The following is an 18,511-nucleotide window of genomic DNA, read 5'->3' on the forward strand; positions in this document are numbered from 1 at the left end:
AGCTAAGTTCGCAGCACTTGCACCAACACATTCGAGTTAGTTTTCTCATGAATTGTATCCCACTCCTGTAAGCAGAAGGTGATGATTCCTCTCTTTAGCTCATGTCCACATGTTCCGTATGAGGCTTCGGTCTTTGCAATAATTTCTGACGTTTAAGTTTTTCAATACCAAGTAATATGAAACTGATCAAAGTTTATGTGTGGAATTCAGGTGAGGGGCAGAGCCTGTTTTCTTTTTTCTTAATAGGGTGATATGTTTAGCTTTGATTTTTACATCTGCATAAGCCATTTGTACGGAAGTTCATTCAGTCCACTATAATGAGCCTTATATAATAAAAAAAGAAAAAAAGAAAAAACCCTTAGCCTCTTTCTGTTATTCCAGGAAGCTTTGGTTAGGTAAATCTCTCTTGTTGTTCACATGTTGGTGATTATCGGCTTACTGTCTTGCAACTTTCAGCCTTTTGCAGGCTCTCTGCTCTCTGTCGGCCAGCCCGAGCCTCCATGCAGGCTCTTTTCTCTCCTGTCTGCGCAACTCTCAGTCTTATTGTAGGCTCTCTGCTCTCTATTGGCCAACAGCGGCTCTGAGTCTTAATGCAGGCTCTTCTCTTTCCTGCATTTTGCAACCCTTTCGTGTCTCCTATCATATTTCTGCTGCAGGTTGGCCTCCGGTGCTCCTAAGCTGGCAGCCTCTCCTCTCTGCCCTTCAATCTCTCCTGTCTCCTTTGCCAGCTCTCAGCCTTATCACTAACTCTCTGTATCTCTCCTGTCGTACCTCAGCTCTGAGCCAAATCAAAGGATCTCCGTCTCTGTCTTAGCTCTAGTCTGTCCTCATGCCTTATTACAATTTCTCTCCACCCTCCTGGCCCCCGATGGCCCTCGAGTCTTGTCGCAGGCTCAATTTCTACTCTGCTGCTTCATAAATTCATATGTTCCATTCCCTATAGATCAGATCTTCCTGCCACGGCAAGATTGCGTTCTTTTCTTTGGGTATCCTGCCCTAATCCCTATCACTTCTGGGATTCTGTTCTGCTGTAATTGGCCATCGAAGTCTGACAGTCAAATACCTCAAATTGTATTTTCTACATCAATAAATCATGTTCAGTTCTTTCTAATGATCTCTCCTTATTGAAATGAAGCTTATGCATTAGTTCAATAAAGAAGATCTGTAGTCACACATCTGACTGCTTCCCAGGTATTGGCAGTCAAGGTGACAATGACATCACTGGTCTACCCCAATCATCTTTCTGCCGGCCTTCTTCAGGCCAATCAGCTTTCACTCTGCGTGCTTTAAATCTTCCTGCGCATCCATCATTCTTCCTTGCAGACGCCTTTGTGCAACACACCTCTTTCCCCATCACCCTCTCTCCCTCATCACTCAGGCTCCATTCATGCCTCCATCTCCACCACCAGCGTCTAGACTCCAGTGGGTCCTGCCCTAATCAAAATCACAGCTGGGATGGCCATTGGAGTCTAACTGGCAAATACCTCAAATTAAATTCTATACATCAATAAATCATGTTTAATTCCTTCTCATGATCTCTCCTTATTAAACTAAACTTAACAAATATTGTCATTATACTTAATTATTTTTTGCGCACAGTATAATTGCAGAGGGTGCCTATATTAATAACTTTTAAAAAACGTTTATTCTTTAGCAGTGCAATGGTATACAATTCTTTTAGATTTAGTGGGTGTTTTCCTTAAAGAAGTTCTTACTTCAATTTGATTTGCTTTCAGAATCAAACCATAGAAAAAGATAAAACATCCTAAATAAGTAAATAAAAAGAAACTGGCAGCAGCTGTAGGAACATAAGACAGGTCAGTGTTTGTTCTGATTATTTTTGCAGTTAATTTGAACTCATCTTCTACAATAGTGCATTCATTCACCAAAAACACAAGTGGAATTTGTGGTGAATTTCTTTTGACATTCTCCACTACTGACAATGCCTCTTTGACAATGTTTATCTCACTCTGTCTTCAGCACTGGCTGGAAAAACACTCGACACAATATCGACAATGTTGCATTGTGTAAAAAAAATCTAATGAAGCTACAAAGAACTTCTATTTTCTCACTTTCTGCGTACTGACCGCCTGCTTTTGATAAGCTCTCTGAATGCAAACCAGGCTTTTAAAATACTTTTAGAGCAAACTTTACAAGCAAGCAAAACTACAGAAAGTAACCTTGTCATCAAATAGATGCGTTGAATTTCTTTTTTTCTCATTTTTTCTGGGATTACTGCCAGGGATAGTTAGTCATTACACTGAATAATCCATCCATCTTCGTTCACTTATTTAACAGACGTTTGAAAAAATCATAACAGAAGCATTTTTACAACGTTTCTAGAAATAAAAAGCATCAAACATTGAGTTATATTCTTAAATGTGCTCTGGAATAGACATTTATCATAACTTGAAAATCATCTCAATACCTACAAACAAGATACTTACAGTACACTGCTGGCATGGTCTGAATCTAAGATCATAGTTTCCTTCGATATTTGTGATTTCTTTTTTACAGATATACTATAACATTTTTCTCTTTTTCCATCATATACTACATTTTATTTGCAGCTTTCAAAGCCATTATACCATCCATTCAGTTTAAAAACCTGATATGTGGTTGGAAATCATTGATTGAGATCAGTCCATTGTGTATGATTAAGCCTGTGTTGCACAATGAGGTGTTCTACTCACACCCATATTACCAATAGGCAGGTCCAAACAGCTGCTGAAAGAAATTTGATAGATTCAAAGTTATTTTGTCTGGTTGTTATGTTACTTTTATTCAGTCATATCACAAGTTACAGTTAGGCCATTGGCATGTGACTTCCCTTATCCTGCGGGAGAAATTATTCATAACACGCACACAAACGATCACACGCAGACACACACAAGCACACACACATTTATTCAACCGTCCATCCCAATCTAATCCTCTGATTTTACTCCTCTCTGCAGTCTGAGCTGCCCATGTTTTCATTGTAGTCATGGGCTGTGACTCATCGTGCGTCTGAGCCAAGCTATTTGCGCTGGTTCACACTGGCTGACACACCTAGAGTCAGGAAACACACCCATTCCCACATATCCTTGTATTCAAGTGAGTGACCTGCAACAAAACAGTGATACACAGAGGACATTGACTTTGCAAGAGCATGGAAGATATTTAGCACATTTCACAATTATCCAGTTTGAACAGTCCACATTTGAGTTGTCCCAAAGCTAACTGACTGCTCTGCTTATCTTTGTCTCCCTCTGACCTGCTGCTGTGAGTTCATTTAGAATAAAAGCAGATATGGTTATAAGAAATTTATATGTGAACACCTGTATTATAGATTAAGGTCATGAGTATCTAAAAAAATAACCAATGATATGATTTACTGATGAGTTATTAAATAACTGTAAACCTTTAACTCCTGCTGAAAAGTTTGTGAGCAGTGCATCGTTTTTGACAGGAGTAATGCTGATTGCTAGCAGACACATAATAGGAGTTGTCTGTCTGGAATCAGCATTTCTGGTAGTTAAGACTGTTCCTTAAAGGCCACACCCCGTTGGCAAGAAAGGGAATCAAATAGGCGCTGTACTTCGAAAGTGGGTGAAATCTTATTCTGTTAAAGTTAAAATGTTAAATTCTGTGGAAAATACTATAAGCACTAGATGATTGCTTTAGTAGTTGTGCACTCATTCACACAATATACTTTAAGCACTAAAGTAACATTTTTCTTTTTGAAACTTTTGAAAAACATTTTTTTTTTGAAACTTCCCCTGAACATTTTTAAACACTGTTCCATCCCAAAGAGTAAAGCTGTACCCCACTTTATACACAGTTCTTTAGGATCTCTGCATGTCTTGCACATGTTTGGTGTTATTTCTCCACTTTTATCTCAGTGTGCGCACAATTCCAGACATCTACACACGTCTGCGCACAAACAGCGGGCCTTCTTTTTTGTGGGAGAGCTGCACCCTGTTTTCGCAACAAAACAAAATCTGAGATCTCCTGACTCAAAGTTTCTAGTGTAGTAACGTTAAAATATGCGTGTGTGTGCGCACAAGCACAAGCATGTGAGTACCACTCCCCAGTTCACTCCCCACAAAAACAACACAGTAACTTCCTCTGTATGTAATCTATTCCTTGCATGTTGCCTGCTACTTCATCTCGCTGAGTATGGGTGTGGCATATTGAGAAGGACACTGCAGGAATTTCAAAGACACTAGATACTGTTGTGAGAAGCGGAGACGCACATGTGTACACTTAAAACACACATGTGCATCCACAACACACATATGAATTCTATTTTCAAAACTGGATGCACACATATACTCCCCCTAAAAAACCCAAACAAAAAATCCCATCCATCCATCCATCCATCCATTTTCTTCCGCTTATCTGGGGCGGGGTCGCGGGGGCAGCAGCCCAAGCAGAGAAGCCCAGACCTCCCTCTCCCCAGCCACCTCCTCCAGCTTGTCCGTGGAAACAGCAAGGTGTTCCCAGTCCAGCCGAGAGATATAATCTCTCCAACGTGTCCTGGGTCTGCCCCGGGGCCTCCTCCCTGCCTCCTCTCCTCCGTGAATTGCTACATTATTGTGGTGGAGGGGTTTGTGTGTCACAGGGATCCCAAGGGTTATGTTGTCTGGGGGCTTTTGCCCCCTGGTAGGGTCTCCCATGGCAAATTGGTCCTGGGTGAGGGACCAGACAAAGAGCGATTCAGAGGGAACAGTTCACCCTCCCTGCCCTGGAGCCAGGCCTGAGGAGGGTACCCGAGGGCAAGCGTCTGGTGGCCGGGCCTTAGTCCATGGGGCCCGGCCGGGCACAGCCCGAAAAAGGGACATGGACCCATCTTCCTGCAGGCCCACCACCCGCAGGAGGCACCGTAGCCGTGCAGCGGCCAGGAGTTGAGGTCCTGACGGAGGTCCCCAGCTACCAAGACTGGCAAAAAATCCACAACCCTCCAAAATTACTGTTTGATAAAAGCATGTGGCACAAAATATCCATAGCTATATACAGCTATGCTAGATGGTAAAAGCAGCTAAGAGTAATAGCTAAAAGTCCTACGTGTGGGACTAATAAAGTCTTGTTTTGTCTAGCAGAAAGTGAACAGTGCAAAGTTATATATAGTTATATATAAAATTAGAGAACACTGGAATACAATAAGAATAAGATACTGTACACAACTGTACAGAATAGAATAGAATAGAATAAAATACTATATTCAATAAGATAAAAATAAAAATAATGGATAAGTGATGGTAAAGGTTAGCTTGTGGTGAGCTATGCAGACTTGAAGAAACCAGCACATAAGTTATAAATTCTGCTCTGCTAAACACTGTAGTAACAGCTTTCACACTTGCATTAGTAGCGTTAGGAACGCCCAAATAAACACTTTTCAAAACATGTCCTTGAGGGGAGTAGTTAGGTTCATTTAACAAAGCTGCTGGTGTACACCAGGAACAAAAATGGATGGGAATACCTTCTTTTAAAACATAGTGTTAGTCATAGCTTATCAGATGTTCTCATCTATAAGCCTGTTGGTGACACAGCCATACCCATAATCCCAGTATGATCTGTCAGAGGAACCGCCCAGTCACTCTCGTAACAAACTATCATGCCATCGCTTTGCGTGTCTCCATACCACATTGAAGCATTTCATAGCTATGATCATTTAGAATGTTTTGGTTTTAATTCATATTTGGCTTTGCAATACTTTTAATACAGTGGGATGAAAAAGAAGTACTCTGACATTAAGCTAGGACTTTAAGCTTAACATTAGCAGTTTCACTCTAAAAATAAGCTTTCATGTGACACACACAACATACAGCACACAGACAGTTACAACAATGACTACTGCAACTACAGCTTTCAGTGTATGAAAGTGAGCTAAAAAAAACAACAACCTGTGTAAAGCACAGTGAAAATGTGGAATACATTTTAATGTCCAAATTAGATGCAAAAATTATTTAAAATAAATTATATTGCTACTGCAGTTCACTAGCACAGGGTGGGCCCCATTAAAGCGACAGACTTCTGTAAATCCTGTCTTGTAAATAGACACCTTGCCTTTGTGTTTAACTAAAGGCCGTCCTCTCGAACCATTTTGGTAATGATAGCTTTGTGTCGGTTTATGTGCGGCAGTGTAAATGTTTTAATAACATGTTGATGTCATTGTCTGTCATGATAACCATTTTGTGGAGTGCATCTCTTCTTCTCTGTGTACTTCATTGTTATACTGTAGAACAAAAACTGAAGTGGGCAAAAAACTGTTTTAAACAGAAAAACCATGATAAAAACAGTACAAGTTTCTTGCCTGAATAATTTGTTACATAGTGCTGATTACATCCGGATAACAAGAGTTTGAAAGCCTGACATTAAAGTGTTGAAAGTTCTTTTTTTTCAAGCAGAGCTCACTTTTCCTGTTGCATGTCATTGCAACCCTCTTTGTGAAGCAGTGGGTGGTCCCATGAACACTAAGGACCACTCCCCGTACACGGGTCCCCTCCCCTGGATTCCCCTCCCTCTGCTAACCAGGAGCCCAGCCCAGCTCCCTGTCCAACCACTCTGCTCAGCCCAGAGGAGCAGCCACTCAGAAAAAAAGAGGTTAAAATCAACTCAGAGCGGCGGAGGGAGGGAGAGAGAGGGGGCAGAAAACGCCCTGGAAATCTGGTTGATCAAGAAATCGAAAAAGACTGACAGAGTCCTAGCAGACTGCGAAGGCGTGACAGTGTGAAAGTGTTTTTCTTGGAGTGAGGAGAAGTGGAGAAGTTTTCAAGGATGCTCAAGCAGGCGTGAGGCTTCTCGGGCGCTAAGGCTGCGCACAGGTAAAGCTGCACTCTTTTTTATTTTCTTTAATTGAAGTTAAAAGTTTTTTTGTTTTTTTAAACTGTTCTTTCAGTTTCTGAACTTTAACAACTCTGCTGCAAGACAACAAATCAGTCGTTCCAACTTGGCCAAAGTTTAAATAACTAACTTGCAAAGGCGTCACAGTTATCTGTCCAGCATTCCTGTTCATAGCACCAGGCACTTGCAGTGAGCGTGTTTACCACTGTAAGATTATTATGAGTTGTTTTATATGACTAGAAAACTTGTTTCCAGAGTTTTTCAAGGACTTTTTATTTTCCCCTAAGGGAATGTTTTTGCATAGGAGCATCTTGGCTAAACATTGTTATTTGTTTTCACTGTAAATATGTAGAGTGGCAGTAACTTTGTTAAAAACATTCATACATGATAAATATTTAATTAAAATAGAGCAGGACAGGAGATGAGGGTGTGGGTACACACCCACCACATGAATGCAGACTAGATGCATATAAGTCATTCATGGTTATATACTTTATTGCCTTTAGATTATTTTGATCCTTCTTAGAGATAACAAATAAGAATAGCTACATTTGTGTAGTTATTTCACCTTTGTGCAGTGTGGATGTGTAGATGTACTTTGCATAGTGAGTGGGACTTTTTCTTTTGTACAGGACCTCAATAACCCACACTTTAAAGTTAAATTAAAGAGGTGCCGAAATGATTGTTGACAGTGTTGATGTTATCGCTCAGATGTCTCTCTTATCTAATCCAATGTCGCTTGCCAAGAAATGGAAGTTTAAAAAGTTACTACTACTTCCCTATGAGAGTGTACAGCAACAACTTTGGGTGTGGATCCCCCCTCTCTCCTCCCCCTTCTTTTTTTCTCTCCCTCCCTTTTTGTTTGCTGTCTCCTCACAGTGGCACACCCTTTAGTGCCAGTGAAAAAAAGGAAAACCATCCACGCTACAGACAGTTTTTTGCAGTGGGTCTCAGCAAATTACATTTAAATGTCCTTTGTGGGATACTAAGGGTGTGCTGGCGAAGACAGAAAAGTTATGATTATGGCTTTTTCTATGTCTTTTCACTGGGTTCACTGTGTTGTTGGTTGGTTGTCTCTCTCTCTCTCTCTCTCTCTCTCTCTCTCTCTCTCTCTCTCTCTCTCTATATATATATATATATATATATACATATATATATAGAGAGAGAGATACAAAAAAAGTATTATATTTTTAAATGCAAACTGCTTCTGTTTATTGGCTAAATATGTATCAGCTTTTGAACAAAACCTTTTTGGTTCGTGTTGCGTAACATGAAGTTGAAAACTTTCACTGCTGCTTGGCTCTGAGGCATATATGCATTTCATGACTTACTTTTTAAGGTCTTGAACAGAGAAAGATTTGTCTTTGTCTATTTTACCATGGGTCTCTCAACCTGGGCTCCTGGCCAGGGCGTGCAGGGGGAGAAGAAGGGAGGAAGACAGGGAAAGAGAGTCATGGAGTGAGTTGGTGAGGGGGGATGGGAGGGGCAGGGGGTTGAGGAGGGGAGTAATGGAATGTAGTGGTTTGGAAAGACAAGCTAATTGAAACCAGGTTTGAGGCAGAGCAGGGGGGAAAGCTGAGACTTTGCACGTTTGGGGAAAAGAAAAAGAGGCATTTCTGAAACCCTAAAGTCAGGGGATTATTTTCTTGCCCATAATATATTTAAAGCCTAAAATGGCATCATTTCAGCTGTGGTTTAAAGTAGAATCACTACATTTAGTGCTGCCTATATTTTATGTGAAGTGGGTGTATAAGTTGAGAAACAGGAGTTCAGAAAGATCCTTTGTTTAATCTCACTTGGAAGTCAAATTTCATTGTGCTGTTGCGTGTCCTCTGCAGCTCCCTCCTGCCACACCCAAAAGGCACTTTAGAGGAGTGTTAGCGAGAGCTGATTTTTGCCTTGCTCTGCGTAGTCTTTTCTACAATGTGCACTTAACCCACACTGGGTGACCCACAGCTGTACATGTGTGGCATTTCTCAAATTGCTCTAGTCAAGGTGATTGATTATAACACAGGCTGCTTTAAGGGCCAAACGGCAACATAGCCCTGAAAGGTTTTGGAGTAGTGATTGTCATTTAATCGACATTATGTTTAGCCTTTTTAGCTTTACTTGGTGATAATATGGTGTGAATAACCAAACTAAACATGATATTTCAGGTGTAGAGTTTTGCTTCAAGCGAGGGTGTGGACCTTAAACATAATAAATTTGAAGCATGATTTATATTTCAGCTGCACAAAAATTGTGAGCTGCTCCTAACCGCCCCAAAGCTGAAATGCTCGTCAGTTAACAGGGCCTCATCTTGGCCTGGGGTGGATACTGTTTGTCTAAATACTTGCTCTGTCTACCAGTGCAGCAGTACAGAGGGTACATTATTTTGTCACCTAGCAATGTAGGTCACTTGGAATTCCAAAAAGCACACCATGAAATTTTAAAGCTTCATTGATCAAATTTTTCTTTTTCTTTCACTCCGATGTTGCGGCTCTTCTCACCCATGTGACAATCAGCATCGTTAGTAGGAAGAACTGGAAGAAGAGCATGCCTCATGACAGTTTGGAGCCTTGACGGTGTTGAGATGCTTATCGCAGTTCTCTGCAGGCGCAACTGCGTATTCTCGCAGTGTTGACTGACAGCACAGGCGAGAGGAATGGTGTTACTCATATGTGCCAGTATAAAATGCAAGGAAACTGGTCTCTGGCAAGCTTCCTCTGCTATTTCCTCATGGGTTTGTTGAGCGGGTGGTTGAAGGGGTGGGGTGGGGGGTGTTCAGTAAGCTGAAAGAAAGCGTGGTGGTTTCAAACAAACTATAGCGTATCCTTTTCACACTTGGCTTAAGAAACCAAGCTGGGCTCTCAGACGCACACCTTGGATATTGGTTGGATAAAACAATGCAAAATGTATAGAGTGAGAAAATTTTCAATGAGCAACATTTTGCTTCCCTAAAGTTGCAAATAAAAATTTAACTATAGTGTGCAATTTCAGAACGTCTTTCTAGGCAATCCACCCAGCAGCCACGCCCTTCTCACTCACCCACTGCTGGAATGTTTCAGTGTGTACTCAGTATTCTCTGTGGAACGCCTATCATTAGCATGCCTTGTTTTTGAGAAACAGTTATTTTAAATTTGCGATGAAATAGTCACAACAAGTCACAAATAATTCTGTGGCAACCACGCACCTGCATGCAATTCAGACTCGTTCACTGTAGATTTTAGCAATGTGGGACCTTTCCAAGTATGGAGCTCAAAAAGGGCGTGAATCATTTCTGTCTGATAAAGCAAGAACTCGCACCAGTACTCCTCCAAACATCTCCTATATAAAAATATCAAAAGCCATCTGTTACTAAGCACTACTTGGAGATACATGCCCTAAATGTCAGGGCAACCATGCTTGGAATGTAAACTGAGAAATACATTCAACATAGTTTTTCTTTATCTGGCACAAGATATTCGAGGATAGAACTCACCATCCAACAGTCTCTCTTGCTCTAAACAATTGCGCTACTCTCCTGTGGTCTAAATAGAAGTGCGAATTGAAAGTACAATCCCAATGCTCTGTTTATGCTTCAGGTTCTTACAGCAAAGGAAGTCTCACATCTATATATACATTCTGCTGCTATGGTTGCCACCTAACTCCTACTCATAACCTTGTCCCCTGTTCCGTGAATGGACTTGTATTTGTTCTCATTCAAGCAGCAGCTGAATATATTGCCATGTTAAACTAAGCGTGGCAATTTTTTGGCGTGACCTGTTTAATGTGTCAGTAAGCCTCTTGTGATGTTCTTTTTATATGGCTGATCTGTTCAAACTTGGCAGATCAGTCTCTTTGGTCTAACTTGTTATGCCAGTTCAAAATTTACATCCTAGCTGCTTGATAGTCATGCCACCGAAACTATTGTTGGGCATCAGCCCAGGATCACTTCTCATTTAATAGCAGAACAGATCTTAAAAAATAGTTCGAATAAGCTTTTTTTTTTTCTTCAAATCAAATCAAGTTTTTTGTCTATAGCACAGTGTTACATATACAATCTCGAAGGCAGTTCTTGGTGTAATAATAGGAATGCAAAGGAACAGAATCTCTAAAAAAACTGTAAGAACCCTCGAGAGAGGAAATCTTAAATGTATTGGTGTGTAATAGAGAACAAGCAGTTATGACAGAGCTGTGCAGAGCTTAAAACGTATGTGAAAATCAAGGCAAAGCTGAAGTATGCTTCAAAAGCAACCCCTCGTTTCTGATTTTTTAAGCGCAAGAGAGGAGGATTTTAAGAGTTTCTTCAATTTTTCCATTTGGTGCATGACTCCTGCCAAAGTCACAATGGTTTAATCAGAAGCAGGCTAAGTTAGCGTCAGTGGGCAGGCTTTAGTCTTATGTTGGACTTGTGGTTTGGTTCAGGGCTATGTGGACTATGGAGTGCAGAAAACAACCAATTATTTTGACTCTCGTTCCTTTTATACGCGTCACACGTGCACGTCCTATCTGCTTTTGTGAAGGAACATTGAAGGCCAGATACTGCTGCGTCTTCTTTGGTATTTTTTCGCTTTTGCTGTGTCTAAATACAATGCAGCAGGGGGGGAAAGAGAGTCTGTTTTGTTTTGACAACAAGACTGATTAGGTCACTGGTCTTCTCTCCGTCTCTGCCTTGCTGTACTGAGATCTTTTTATCTGCTCATAATCAAATTTTATCAGAGCTCCACTCTGTGTGCTACACTCTGAAATTGAGCCGTAATCATTGTCACATTGCTTCTCTTTTCTCATTACTAAATTGATTGGATTTGGCAATCAAATTGGTAGATGGACTAAAGCTGCTTTGATCAGTTTCCAGAATGTATTGACCTACTTAAGCACAGAGTATGAAAGTTAACAGTCCAGGTTTGGAGGTATGTCTCTTTTTAAGTGATGGGGTGATGAGCTGCCTGCTGTTTACTGCGTCAGTGAAGCACATGTTAACCCAAAAGACACAAATGTAACCTCTCAATGCACATGTGACACGTGTCTTGGGGTGCCATCACAGATGCACTGCTGACTTAACGTTGCATTTTTGCTTGTTTGAGTGGAACCTGGAGGTTGGGGGTGTGTGGTGGACTCATTGCAGGTGGGTGGGCGGCACAAAATAAAGCTAGAGTTAGTGTCAGAATGAGGACATTTCTTTGGAGTTAGTCACTGTAGGAGAGGTTGGGCTTTCTTCCAGCTGGCCTGAGGGCTCTATCAAGGAATGTGTGTGACTGGAGGCCTGGGTGGGGCTGTGCACTGTGCTACTCCCTCTGCAAGTAAAGCCGAGAGGCAAAGCGACACGATCTGTGTTTTTATTTGCTTCCTTCACTGTTTGTTGACCACATTTTATCTTCCAGAAATACCTGCAGATGTGCTATGTGTGTGTGGTCTTACCAAGACACTGAGTAAAGAAGGGTGGGGCAAACTGTCTCATATATTTTGATTTTGTTAAATCCGATATGCCTATTTCGTCATTTTCTATCATGACGTTGTAGCATAACACCTAAAAGCTTACACATATAAGAACTTTATCACTAAGGCAAACACAGTGTCACATTTTCTTTAGTCTACCTCGTTGTATTCTGTGACATAACAGTCTGAATCAGTAACAGGGGCATGAGTACACACAGCTGCTGTGGTGCAAGTCTCACTTCACACAAGTAATGTGAACCCATTACTGGCTGGTATTTTATCTCAGCTATGTATTCTATTGGTGCAACAGAAAACAGGCCAGACTTTACTACGTTTTTTAAACTTTGCATCACTGTTAGGGGCTTTGTTACATTGCACAGGTATTAAAATCGGACTGTTCCGTCTCACAAATACAGTAATGAGCAATTTAGGTTATTGAACATAAAATGTTGGGAAGGGGGAAGTTAATGATGGGGTTGAAGAATTTTCCTGAAGGGCATGTTCCCACTGGTGCTGCATGTCTCTGTGCACATCAAGTCTGGTTCTGTTTGTACGGAGACTGACAAAAAGAGGGCTTTGTTTCACAATAACACAATAATTGGCATAAGCCCTGTAAGATGTTGGGCTAGTTACAGCATGTGTCTCACATTTTCAGCTTTGCCTTGATTTTCACAAACACAAGACTGACTTAGTGTGAAGAATGATGCTCAGAATTTAAATGATAGATTCAATTTAGGCAACAAAACTTTGCTGCTATATTTGCTATTATTGCTTTGCATTTCTGCCTTTCTGTTGTGGTTTGATATTTTTACAGTCCTCCATGAAGCAGTGAAACTAAAGCAGATCAATGCATTAGCATTTTTAATAGTATACTTCCTCTCTGAATTCCTCTATAGCCAAATTTGCTTCATTTTTAATCTTCAATTTCTAGCAAACCTACTTGTTGTAGTTTGGCTAGTTTGGAGACAAACAAGTGGTTAAATTTATTTAAAAAGACATATTTCCTTACCAGTGTCAACACTGCTTCCAGCTACTTGTTGGTTAATTATTAAAGCCTCTTAAGGTGATGATTGATCAGCATCAGTAGTCTACTACATTAGACAACTTTATAAACGTATCTAAAAAGAAGTAAAGTAATGAATACCTGTGATTAAGTCTAGTCATGAAAGTAAAAAGTGCAGGGGCTTTTTTGTAAATATTTTCTTATGCATAAGTATGGTAAGCTTCTAAGCTTCTAAAGTGAATCCCCACTTTTTCAGTTCTGCCTTTCCCATCTCTTAATGTGTAGGCTAACATTCTATAGAACAGCTAAATTTCATCACTTAATACTGAATCCTACCACAGTGTTTGACTTTATCATTCATATGGAGATGCACCTCGTAACATAGCAGGGATTTCTATGTGGAAAAGACATGCATAGCTTTTTGTCATCTGTCAAGCATGTGACTGAAACTCAACTTTATATAGCAACATGGAATGTTATTGCAAAAGAGAGCAGCAAAGGTTTCTTTGCTGTCTTAGCAATACTTAATCTGTGTAGAAATCATACTAATTGTGTTTTTTTTCTCAACAGAAGTCAAGAATACAAGAACAGAAGCAATAAACTGAAGCTCCTTGGCTTTGCTTGAGCAATCCAAGGTAAGTGAGTGCCCTTAGGATACAAAGAAAATATATGATAGACTACAGAAAAAGAAAATCAATTTTCTTACTACCATCACTTAGCTCAAACACTAACTAGTCAGTGTCACCACAGAGCAGCATTTATTTTATGGTCAGACTGCAAACCACTTTTGGAATGTTTGCTGCAAAGCCTCCAACGTAACTGGAAGGTCATGCTGCCGTCATTCAGCTGTGAAAGGCCTGCCTTGTGGAAACCTGATACATGGGTGCTTCTGCTCCATGTGTCTCCTTTTGGTATCCCGTCCCTCCTCCCAAAGTGACCACCTGCTTCACTCAAGTCCCTTTTCCCTTCTTGAGAAACGACCATGTCAAGAGCCCGCCAAAGATAATTTACTTCTTTTGTGTGTAGGGAAAAACTAGCAGTACTTTGACTGATTAGTGTTAAGTCTGTAGGCCAATGATACTGTATAAATGATCCATATCCAGCATTCGAGGTAACAGAAGCTTTTGTTTGTCTGGCTGGCTGCCCCCATATCTCCCCTTCTGGACAGACATACCAGGCCATAATAAAACATGACAGACAGACAAGCCCGTTGGTCTACCTTCGTATTTGGCATTGGATCAGTGGTACTCAGGCATGTTATAGAAATGAAAGAGAAAGAATAGAGAGCTGAATGACTGTCATGTACTCCTGGAGTCCCAGACTATTTGCTATGATTTCAAGAACAAGGGCTCATTCATTTGGCATATGTTTATAATCATAAGGTCTTTTTGGGTTAATTGTTAATTTTCCTAATTTAGTTTATACTTAATTACACTATTTTCTAAGTTTATCTTAAAAGAAGCAAAGAAATTAATAATTGTGATTAAGTTGAGTAATGACAGTAAAAAGTGCAGGGACTTTTTGCAAATATTCTCTTATGCATATCTCTGAACTTGTAAGCTTCTAAGGAGAATCCCCACTTTTTCAGTTCTGCTTGGATGCCTTTCTTTAATGTTCTATAACATAGCTTGACAACAATCCCCCCCCCCCCCCCCCCCTTTTCAATTGCCTGAATTTAATTTTTTTTTAACTTCCTCGTTTCCTTATATCTCTTTCTGTGTGTTTCAAATTCCCCCTTGATTACTGTTGCGTGCCTCAGCTTCCCCCCACAGCTTGCTGCCAGAAATATGTCAGAACGTCCAGGACACAATGGCCCAAATAGTTCAAACATGGTAAGCCTGTGTGCTAGGACAAAATCAAAATATTTATCAAAACTATATGATTATGCTTGAAAATAAACCTTTGAGGGATAAAGGGATAGTTGTGTCCCACGATTATGCGTATGAGTGAGGATGCATTCTTAACTTCTCACTCTTCTCACTCTGTTTTTGTAAACCCAATAATGTTTCTTATGCTTTCCCCTGTGAACATTTTTTCTGAACAATTATCTCATCTAGCAGTAATCTGTACAATACCAATAAGACTAGCAAAAGAGAAAAACAAGATCATGTGAAAGGTTTGTCGGTTATTTGGGTCTGTTTTTATTGACTGGATTAGGACAGGATATGGTCGGGCAAAATGAGCTGTGTTCTAGCCCATGGGGAAGACAAATTCCCTTTGATTTCTCCCAAATGCTGTGAGTGTGGGATCTGAAGGACACTTTAAAGATTTTGTAAATGGCTGCATCGGTTGGCCTGATTTGAATTTGCTCTACCCAAGATAATTAAATAAAGCTAGGTTTTTTGGTACTGTTTTTTTTACCCCTTCAGTTTTCACACATTTCAACTGATGCATATAATGTTGCAGCTTGAGGTCTTGATAGATTCGTGTTTCAAGGTACAATAAGGCCATGCGGAAAAGCACAATGTGATAGAAAGAAGGGAGGAGGACAGATGAAGCAACAAAGTGAAGATCAGGTTTTATATACCTGCAAGCGGCTGGAATCACCTTTGGAATGAGCATTATCCTATTCTCTGGCATAATCATGCTCAGTGGCTAAAGGCTATTTTTTGAAAGAATTTTAATTTTACCTCAAAGCATTGCATGCTTTCTTCAGTATTCCCAACCATGCAGATCCAGTCTATTTATTGACTTGTGTTAATTTGCAGAGGGCTTGTTATGTGACCTAGGACTGGCATCAACAGACTACAAATAACTGAGACAATAGTTCATATTACACAGAACTGTATGCACCACCTAGATCTGCAGTCTAATGGGTCACGTCTCTTAATTTGGACATTGCAGGAAACACCAGAACTGTTTTCTTCTAACGATCTCATTTGTTTGAAACACTGCATTTTAGCTGCATGGCAGGAGTGGCATATGGCTGCTGAATAAGTGATGCATATTACAAAACCTCTTAAAACTGTTGCTTCTTTAGCCTTGTCTCAGGTTCCTCTTGTTTCCAGCAACTTGTTATCTTGCAGAACAGAGAGGCAGTATCAGTGAATGAGGAAGGGATTCATGGCCTATGTGGTAACTGTGTTCTTGACTGTGGTGCAAAATTAGATAGAAAATATATTCATTTTACTGCTAATATTATTATTTCTAGTACATTGACATTAACATTAAAATATATATATTTGTAAGGTCAGACAAGATTATCAGTCTTATTTTTTTCCCAAATTATTATTCCTTAAATCTTTGTTTTTAATCACAATAAACATAGGAAACTAATCACCAAAGTGACTCATATCCTGTTTCATTCATCACAACTATGAATAGGCTTTTGCCATTTTCTGTTGGCCGATAGAACCTTTGATAAATCCTCCTGAATGGTTACAGTAGGCATTTGTAGTGATTGTCTCACTGAAATGACTGTGGTACTAGAGCTTTGCTACTGGCTAGTGGTGCAACATCATTAATCAAAAAGTACTTCCAATAGTGTTGTCACCAATCACATTACATTATCTCGAATTAAAAAAACCAAAAACATACAAATCCCTTTCTATTGGTAGAGACACATCATCGTGGAACAGCTTTGTATATTTTGAGGAGTGGGTGGTGGAGAGCTTGGTACTAACAAAACAATAGGTTCTGTGTTCCAAAAAGGAGAGTGGGTATTACCAGTCAGCATGTTTGTGGACACATGTCTAGTAATGTTGTCAACAAACTTTATCATTGATGTGATGATCCACATATACTTTATACATTGCAAACAGTGATAGTGACAGTTGTTGAAAAGCTAAGCATGAATTTCAGTTGGCCTAATTTAAAGTGATATAAATATGGTAAATTTGGTAATTATTTGAAGGTATAATGTATACCTTATGTACTCTGATGGCCTCACCCAACCTAATGTGTGCTACCACAGCGTAATGAGGTAGATCATTGTCATCAGCTTTGTAAAAACTTTCAGCTGTAGTCATAAAAAAATTAATAACAAATCTATGGTTAACTGCTGAAAAGGAATTCATAGCTCTTGTTATTGAACAGAACTACAAGCTTAATGTGGGATCCTATACAAGGGTGCAACTGTTTTCCTATTAGATTAGTGTTTGTGGTTGTACATCTGTATTAGAGTAGTAACTCTTTTAGGTGATGTATTTGTTACCATACATTTCTCCACCTTGGTGTGTTTTTTGTTTTTTTCTTTAAATAAAGTACCCGTGACCCTCACTTTTGTTTCTATTGATGTTTGAGTTGATCTGTAGGCAGGGGATTTGGCTGTTTCCTCAGGGCAGTGAGTGCTCTGGCTTCAACCAAGTTTCCAAAACGTAGTGCTTCCTGGAGGAAAGGGAAGGCACTTATAGTTAGATAGGCTATGTTGTCTAAAGGAGTTTTAACACCATCTAGTGTTCGCTTTTGGGTCTTTTAAGCCAGGCTCCTTACAAAGTGGGATGTGGATAGAATTTGTTCAAAGTCTGTCTTTTGTTTTTGCAGGAAAACAAAGAGAATTTGTGCTACAACGAGGCTTGAATTGAAGAAAACAAAAACAAGGTATTTTAGGAATTTAAGGTTTATGACTAGTATTCCATATTTTATGTTGTAAGGAGTTTTTGCCAACTAACTATGATTTTTTTCTGTCGAACCTGCTATTTTTATGGCTATGTTTACAGATGGCTGACGAAGAGGAGACAAGGGAGGTACTCTTTCCAGATTGGGAAGGTGCTGACAAAACTGGCATGACCATTGAACAGACAAGTGGGGGACAGCTCTTTGTTAAGGAGGTGAAAGGAGAGTCACCAGCAGCACGGTCTGGAAAAGTATATGAAGGTAACAAATTCCGTTTTTGTTCAAATATGTAGCTTTCACCAAATGTTTAGTAAGCTGTGCATGCTGACTTTTGTTCTTTTGTTTTTTTGTGCTGCTTCCATTTAAATCATAGGTGACCAAATTGTGGGTGCCACTATCTACTTTGAAAATATGAGTTCTGAAGAAACAGCAGATCTACTAAAGACACTGAACAAACACAAGGTTGGACTGAAACTACAAAACAAAGGAGACAAATCCCCTTACTACTCACCGCTGAGCACACCATGTCGTTCACCAGTCAGCACCCTTACATGGGAAGGAAAGACCCGCTTTGGAGATTCCAGTCCAGATATCATTCTTGTAAGTTCTTTTTAAAAAACAAAAAAGGGGGGAAAGCCCCCCAAACAAACAAAAGAAAAACCAACTACATTATCACTCGTATGTCTGCAGGAAAGCTAGTGGACTAAAACAGGGTGTGCTGTAACACTT

The 18,511-nt window shown here is 40.0% G+C and overlaps 1 protein-coding gene across 3 annotated transcripts in view; it reads left to right on the forward strand.

The window, feature by feature from the left end:
* The first annotated feature begins 6,562 nt into the window (after nt 1-6,562).
* The window catches only part of ahnak (AHNAK nucleoprotein), a 33,998-nt gene continuing 22,049 nt past the window's right edge, over nt 6,563-18,511 (forward strand). For all 3 annotated transcript variants that reach the window (XM_087850341.1, XM_087850342.1, XM_087850346.1), the window contains exons 1-5: nt 6,563-6,809; nt 13,799-13,863; nt 17,711-17,767; nt 17,887-18,043; nt 18,156-18,382. In XM_087850341.1, the coding sequence (XP_087706467.1) occupies nt 17,887-18,043; nt 18,156-18,382 (384 nt within the window). In that variant the 5' untranslated portion in view covers nt 6,563-6,809; nt 13,799-13,863; nt 17,711-17,767. The remainder of the gene's footprint in view (nt 6,810-13,798; nt 13,864-17,710; nt 17,768-17,886; nt 18,044-18,155; nt 18,383-18,511) is intronic.

Source organism: Neolamprologus brichardi, chromosome 2, assembly GCF_056152115.1.
Source record: "Neolamprologus brichardi isolate AB-2024 chromosome 2, ASM5615211v1, whole genome shotgun sequence".
In the NCBI taxonomy this organism is placed as follows: domain Eukaryota; kingdom Metazoa; phylum Chordata; class Actinopteri; order Cichliformes; family Cichlidae; genus Neolamprologus; species Neolamprologus brichardi.